The sequence below is a fragment of the Apium graveolens genome, unplaced genomic scaffold (genome assembly GCF_009905375.1).
Source record: "Apium graveolens cultivar Ventura unplaced genomic scaffold, ASM990537v1 ctg5386, whole genome shotgun sequence".
NCBI classification, from domain to species: domain Eukaryota; kingdom Viridiplantae; phylum Streptophyta; class Magnoliopsida; order Apiales; family Apiaceae; genus Apium; species Apium graveolens.
In genome coordinates, this window is record NW_027418951.1 from 30,427 (window position 1) to 38,508 (window position 8,082).

The following is an 8,082-nucleotide window of genomic DNA, read 5'->3' on the forward strand; positions in this document are numbered from 1 at the left end:
GACGGGTCTCTGCATTGCTGATGCTATAATAACCCGTTCTAAAAGTAAGTTGACGATTAATCGTATATCTTGACTAATAGACATGTAAAAATTGGCCCGAATACACATTTTGATTATAATCTATGTATATAATGGTTCCTACTGCCCCTTTTGAATAGTAACTTCAACCCCTTTTTAGCATTGTACCCACCAAGTTGTAAAAAATTACTAAAGTTGCCACTGATTAGTTTTTTCAAATTACATATTGGATGAGAATAAAGATTATATTGTATGAGAAGAAAGTTTATGTTGAAAGCTTCTTAAGCTTCTCTTGGAAGGTAAGAATGTGTCCTATACACTTTTGAATTTATAATTCAAATTCTAATTAGTTTCTTTAGGTTAATTAGTGACTTCTCCCCCTCTTTTGAATAGTGTCTTCACCCACTTGAAGATTGTGTATACAAATTCAAGTTGTTAATTTGACTACGGGTTGATTCATTGTGCAAGATATGAGTGGTGAAGATGGTGACAAGTTCTTTAACCTCGAAGATTTGAATGCAAATTATGGTCGGAAGTACAGAAGAACGAAACAATTGAATCGTAACAAAGAGAATGTGGTTGTCGACTCTGCTGTTGTTGATCATTGTGCTTTATCTTCTTCCACAGGTAGGAGTACGACCACATGTAAGTTAGTTGTTATTGAATACCTTATCTTCGTATGTGTGAATATAAGTAATACTTCTGTTTGTGTTTGTTCAGCACCCGTGTTAACAGGATCAATGGCCAACGTTCATACTCCGTCAACCAAGACGAACCGATCACCTCTATTCACCCCAGCAATAGTTAGTAGTGGGAGCCAAAACAAAACACCTACAAGTACAGATTCTAATTCTTACAAAATTTAAACCTAAACATACTTAGGCTTATGTTCTGACTACCCATTGTTTTGTCTGTAATACAGGTATGTTGACGGAATCCACGCCAAATATTGTTAGGTTGGTGGGAAAGAGGAGGAAACTTGGTGACTTGCCTAGGTCAGGCCACTTGAATGAAACAGCTGCAAGTACTGTTTGTTTTCTTAATTTACTCTGTGTTTTTCTTGCAAAGCAACTGCTATTTTATGTTTATGAAGCAATAATGCGTTTAATATTTGGTTGGTAGAATGTAGTAGTCCTATTGTTACTCCCTGATCAAATAGCAGAGTAAACTACATGAATCCTCTTGAAGGTAGTCAGGACAAAACTCCTTTATCAGATGTAACAAATTCCGGTAGCGCCTCATTTTCTAGAAATATGTTGAGAGGTAAATATTAGATTCTAGCATTGTTAAGCTTTTGTCTGTCTATCCTTATGGTAACATGAATAACTAAATAATAGTTGTTTTAATTATGAAACAGAGGAAACGTGATCAAACATTAATGATGTTTCCTTAAATGGACGTGAACCTTTGAACCAGAAAGGGAAGAAAAATTATCTTGGATTTGGTAGAGAATTATTCGCAGATGAGATTGTTAGTGATGATGAGGAAGAAAGTAATGACTTTAATGAAGGTGAAATGAATGTGATATTGCATCTTTGTTATGTCTTACGTAATTATGATTTACCATTTAATATTTTCTTGCAGGTCCGAATGTAGTTGCTCCTTTGTTTTTGTCTAATGATTCTGAAGGATCAGATTATGAAGCAAGTGATTGTGAATCAAGTGGTAAGAAAAACAAAGATGTAGTCCTAAAAAGTATCCACATTTAATTTTGTCAAACTAAAATAAAAAAATGCAGATGATGTAGATTGTCTTAGTTGGTCGCTTGATGGTGATGATGAAGTCATTGTTGATGGGATGAATTCGGATTGTAATTTGATGCAGAGCAGACGTGCACCGCGACGTGTCGTTCCTGAGGAGTATGCTTCTTTGGGTGGTCCTACTGCCATATGTTCGAAATGTCATGCTCGGATGTGGAAGGATAAAAGGGTAAATAAAAATGTGACTAAAGGTTGTCCTATATTTTCTCTTTGTTGCATGAAAGGTGCTGTGAGATTGCCTCCAATCCCTCCTACCCCTGAGTATTTGCTGGATTTATACAACGACAAGAAAAGAGGTCCTACTTTTCATAGATTGATACGGCTCTACAATGCAATTTTTGCCTTCACATCTACCGGTGGTAACATAGATCATTCAATTAACAATGGAAGGGCGCCTTATGTATACAGATTAAATGGTCAGAACCACCATATTTTTGGATCTTTAATACCGAATGACAATGAAACCCCCAAATTTTGTCAACTTTATATTTATGACACCATTAACGAAGTTGATAATCGTCTTCGGTGGGTTAGTGTTCATGACCGAGAAAGTGTTGATAAAGAGGTTGTACGAGGTCTTATAACAATGTTAGATGAAACTAATCAATTGGTTAGTGAGTTTAGGCAGCAACGTGATTTGTATGAAAGCGATCAAATAGTTGAGCTGCAGATTACCCTGAAAGTTATCAGATCTGAGAGTGGAAGAGAATGTCATATTTCTAGCACTGATGAAGTTGCTGGCATTATGGTTGGTGACACTGAAGAAACATGTGGCGACCGTGATATAGTTGTTAATGAAAAAGGTAAAGGTTTAGTCTGTGTTTCTTATGTTCATCCGAAGTTGATGGCTTTACAGTACCCTTTACTCTTTCCACGTAAGGAAGATGGATTTCACCCAAAGATTAAATTTCAAAAGACTGCTGATAGTTCTTACAAACCACGTGGCTTTTTGTCTCTGAAGAATTACTACTCAAATACTTTCCAAATTGGAGAGTCTGATGGTAAGGTATATTTAGAAATTAATATATGTTTGTTTATGTTCTCCAGAAATAAATAATGAAAGTTGTATTGTAGGTTTGACTCCTCGGCTAGGTGGAAGACTATTTCAACAGTATATGGTAGATGCTTTTTCTACCATTGAACATACACGACTATGGTGGATCCGTACTCACCAAACTACTTTACGGAATGAATTATACATCAATATTTGTAGATCTGTTAGCAGAGGTGATGTGGACAATTCAAATACCGGTAAAGGTATAGTTCTGCCAGCTGGGTACGTTGGTTCGAAGCGATACATTGAATAAAATTTTCAAGATGCGCTGGCCGTATGCCGTTACATCAGACATCCTGACATATTCCTGACTATGACCTGTAATTCTCTTTGGGATGAAATTCAGAAGATGATGGAGTATGTGCCTGGTTGCATTGCTCCAAACTGTCCTGACATCATATCAAGGGTGTTTAGGCTAAAACTTGATCAGTTAATGGTAGATATTAAGGACAAAAAATACTTTGGTGTTTGTATTGGAGGTAAGATTGTTTACCAGGACTTTCTTAGTTTAATTTCTAATTAGATTTTTGTTTGCATATTGCCAATATAATCTAAATTTTCCCATTTTGCAGTTATGTATGTCGTCGAGTTTCAGAAAAGAGGCCTTCCACATGTACATATGTTAATATGGCTTGATGCTGATTCAAAAAAAACCTCAAGCAGAATGTGGATAATTTTATATCCGCAGAAATCCCAGATCCTTTATTAGATCCGGTTGGTTATGCAGCCGTGAAGGAATTTATGATCCACGGTCCATGTGGTTTGCAAAATGTAAAGTCTCTATGCATGAAAGATTTACGTTGCATACGTCATTTTCCGAAAAAGTAAGATATAGGTATACCCTTTTTTGTGTCATTTCAGAATCCAGTAAGTTACCCTAATACCTAAACTTTTTAATAATTGAATGGTTTCAGGTACTGTGCTCGAACTACTTTTAGTCAAGTATCAATGCCATATGAATGTAGAAATATGTTGTCTTGCACGCAGTCTTAAGTATTTATTTAAATACTGTTTGAAAGGCCATGATCGTGCTACGGTTCATGTCCAGAGAAAGAGAAAAAGGCAAGCGAATGACACTGATGAGGGGGAATAGATGAGATAAATGCATATTTTGATGGGATATATCTATGCGGTGCTGAATCAGCCTATAGGATTTTTGGCTTCCCTATCCATCATAGAAGTATATCTGTTGAGAGACTTCAATTTCACTTACCAGGTGACAAAAACTGCACCTTCCGTGCCAATGAAGCGCTAGGGAAAGTTGCTGTCAGGGAGAAGAACAAGTTCAGTAAACTGGAAGCCTTTTTTTATTTAAACTCTGTTGATGTTAATGCACAGAAGTACACTTATGATGAAATCCCACGGTTTTATGTGCGAAATGATGGTGAGAGGAAATGGACCATGAGGAAGCGTGGGTTTCAAATAGGTAGATTATGTTATGTACATCACAGTACGGGTGAGCCTTGGTTTCTTCGTTTATTGCTTACGAAGGTACGTGGTGCCACCTCCTTTGAGTCTTTACGTACCATTAATGGAGTATGATATAGTACATTTCGTGATGCCTGTAAAGAGTATGGTTTACTTGACGATGATAAAGAATTGCATGAAGTGTTGACTCAAGCTTCTACAGGTGGATTACCTCCCCAGGTTCGACAACTTTTTGTCCATATTATTGTCAATTGTAAAGTCACTGATTTGAAGATTTATGGAGTACACATTGGAAGAGCATGGTTGATGACATTTTACTCAGACGACGTCAAAGTTGTCCAAATACCTTATTCACTTTTAATGACATGCAATTGCAGTTCTATGCTTTAAGAGGTATGACACATTTTTACATTACAGTGTAGGACAAATTTTAAAATTTTTGTGGGCTGGAAATGCAGTCCATTAATTGTTCGTCATTTTTTCTATAATTGGGTGAATGCTGTTAAATAGTTTTAGATATCAAATATTGCAGAAATAAATGAGTTGCTCTGGTCAAGTGGTAAATCCTTGAAGAAATTTGATCAGTTGCCTCAACCTCCTCGCAGCTATTTGAACAATGGAACAAACAATTTGATAATTGAAGAGACAAGCTATGACACCAGGAAGAGGGAGTATGAAACTGCCAAGCTACTACAGGACTGTACAGAGGAGCAGAGGAAAATATATGATGCAGTAATATAATCTATTGACACTAACGTTGGAGGGATTTTCTTCGTTTATGGTAGTGGGGGTTGTGGAAAGACATTCTTATGGAGAACTCTTAGATGTAAGTTACGTTCACAAGGTAAAGTTGTGCTTCCAGTTGCTTCTTCAGGGATTGCTGCCACATTAATGCCTGGTGGTCGGACTGCGCACTCCAGATTTAAAATTCCAATAGTTCTTGATGAATGTTCAACATGTAATATTGCCCATGATTCAGATGTTGCGCAACTCATAAAGCAGACACAACTAATAATATGGGATGAGGCGCCTATGCAGCACAGGTACGCATTTGAATGCCTAGACCGACTGTTGAAGGATATCATGAAAGCTGTTGATCCAGAACGTTATGCCATGCTGTTTGGTGGTATTACCGTAGTTCTGGGTGGTGATTTCCGTCAAATCCTCCCAGTAATTACGTATGGAGATCGTGCTGATATTGTAGCTGCCTGTATCACTAGGTCACGGCTGTGGTCCATTTGCCAAGTATTCTTGCTGACAGAAAACATGCGCTTGAAACAAGGTGAGAGTGATAGTGAAAGTGAAGAGCTTAAAAAGTTTGCAAAATGGGTACTTGACATTGGTAATGGCCAGGTCAGTTCACTTCGAGTCTACAATTTCCCAGTCACTGAAAATCAAATTTTGATTCCGTCTCAGTTCTGTGACGTACAAACTGAAAACACAGTTGATAACATGATTCGTAGCACGTATCCTAATTTTGCTCACAAAGGGAACATTACACAATACTTGAGCGAGAGAGCTATTTTGACCCCTACCAACCAGACTGTGGGCCACCTCAATTCGCTTATTGTAGACAAGCTCCCCGGAGAATCTGTGTCCTATTTTAGTGTTGATGCTGCAGAGGAATTTGGTGGGACATATGAGGATCTGAATGAAGCCTTCCCAATAGAGTATTTGAACTCCTTAAATGTAGCTGGGATGCCACCTCATGATCTGAAACTGAAGGTTGGGGCTGTTGTTATGATAATGTGTGATTTGAACCAAACCCTAGGTTTGTGTAATGGTACATGGATGATTGTGACCAAATGCCTGAGATTCTGTGTGGAGTGTGAAGTAATCTGTGATACGTTTGTTGGTTCGAAGCATTTCATTCCACGTATGGAGCTTTCTCCATCAGATACAAAGATGTCATTCAAATTGGTACGGAAACAAATGCTTTTACAGATTTGCTATGCCATGACAATCAACAAATCTCAAGGTCAATCCCTGAAGACAGTTGGGCTATACTTACCTAAGTCAGTGTTCAGTCATGGACAATACTATGTGGCTATTAGTCGAGTAACCTCACCCACTGGCCTCACTATATTTGTTGATGATGAGCCTGGTGCAGCTACAAATATCACCCAGAACATTGTGTACAAAGAAGTTTTTTACGGCCTTCCAGAAGCTTAGTTTGTTTGAATTTATGTTACAAATACTTTGCTCTTAACCATTATATATTGTAAATTATGTTACGAATTGGTAGTAGTTTATTCTTCTATAAATGTATTCTGAATTGTTTCATCTTACATGTAACATAATAAAGAAGAATTACGCCTATGACCGTAGAAATAGGTGAAGAAAGGGGGTATAATTAAAATGTGAATAGTTGATCAAACGTAACAAACTTCAAAAGTACAAATAAGTACCGAATTAAAGTACAAATAACCTTCATGCCAAATTGGAAGTGCAATTAAGTAAGGATTACAACTCTGAATGTGTAGTTATTTTGGTACATGAATCGTAGTCTGTTGCCTGCAACAAAGTTATTGTCGTAGGTGAAATCGTTCCAGCACAATCCAAATCGACATGTTTTCCTCTTTCGCTGAACAGCGACATACCAAGTACCATCTCCAAATAGAAGTCTGATGAGAGTAGATTTGGTCCATGGTCGAAATACTTGGAGCATGTGTCTTGGGAAATACTATATGGAAGATAAAAAAAAAGTTAAGGGGACAAGTACGGATTAAGCATGATCAAATTTTTACAAGGACTGGGTACAGGTAATCTTACCACTCCGTGTCCTCTTTGATCAACATGTGATGACAACAGAGTTACTGTGAAGGAAAGGGTATTTTCTTCTTCACCAAATATACTTCTGGATTTGCTTGGGTGGCTCCTGAAGCGCCATGAAATTTTATAATTACTTATGTAACTATAACAAGTCATTAACCCGTCAATTGAAATGTACCTTCGTCCACATTTTCCTGAGCCGCATCATGCAAAATCCCAGGTATTTGACTTCCTCCCCGAAAGAGATGAATCCTAAGTCCAATCATGTATGATGATTTAGGAATAACTTTTATGTAATCTATTTTGATTTCATTGATATTAATAAAAGACTTGTTTTGGTTTTATTGCGGGCTTTATTTATTTAAGTGTTTAAATAAGATATACCATAGTTTAGAGTAAAGCTTTTTATGGATTATGATGAGATCATAATAATGAGACCTAAAAGATGATAACTCTAAACTTAAATATTTCCTGGTCGTAGGATTACTAACTGGTAATTAGTAATCCGCAAAGGTCGGTACATACTATGCTTGCTTCATTATGAAGGATGTCTGTTCTCATAGACATTTGTGTGGTGACACTATAGCTAGTATGTAGGTGCTTATTATAGAATAAGTTCACTGAACATGACTCACACAGCTGAACAACTGATGGAGTTCACTCACGTGTCAGCAGTTGTTCACATAATGATAGTTGTACAAGTATACTTAGACTTGAGGTCATCATAGTCATCTTGTGTACACTGAACTATGCTTTGGTTTAGTTCTTAGTCTCCAGGGACAATTATAAGGGCTCTACTGGGTATAGGAATTTGTACACGAAGATAGTGTATGATCAATAAAGGATCTACCCCTTTCAGTGAAGGAAGAGAATGTTCAATGCTGATCCACTTATGCTAGTTTAGGAATCTCTGGCCAGAGTGAATGAAATTAGAAAGGAGTTTCTAATTTACATTAAATAGAACTAAACATAGTGAATGGGAAAGCAAATGATTAAATAAGATAGGCTTGACACAAGTTCTATGCCTTGTATTTAATCGTGACATTGCGG

General features: G+C 37.1%; 1 protein-coding gene across 1 annotated transcript; it reads left to right on the forward strand.

Annotated features, from left to right (window-relative positions):
* Positions 1–488: 488 nt before the first annotated feature.
* Positions 489–6,432, forward strand: LOC141702628 (uncharacterized). The gene is made up of 15 exons (XM_074506278.1): positions 489–645; positions 739–855; positions 941–1,047; positions 1,435–1,528; positions 1,603–1,683; positions 1,757–2,784; positions 3,179–3,311; positions 3,405–3,445; positions 3,496–3,656; positions 3,747–3,793; positions 4,049–4,288; positions 4,403–4,479; positions 4,638–4,653; positions 4,793–4,960; positions 5,105–6,432. Exons 1-15 carry the CDS (start codon positions 489–491, stop codon positions 6,430–6,432), a joined length of 3,795 nt encoding a protein of 1,264 aa, XP_074362379.1.
* Positions 6,433–8,082: the final 1,650 nt, after the last annotated feature.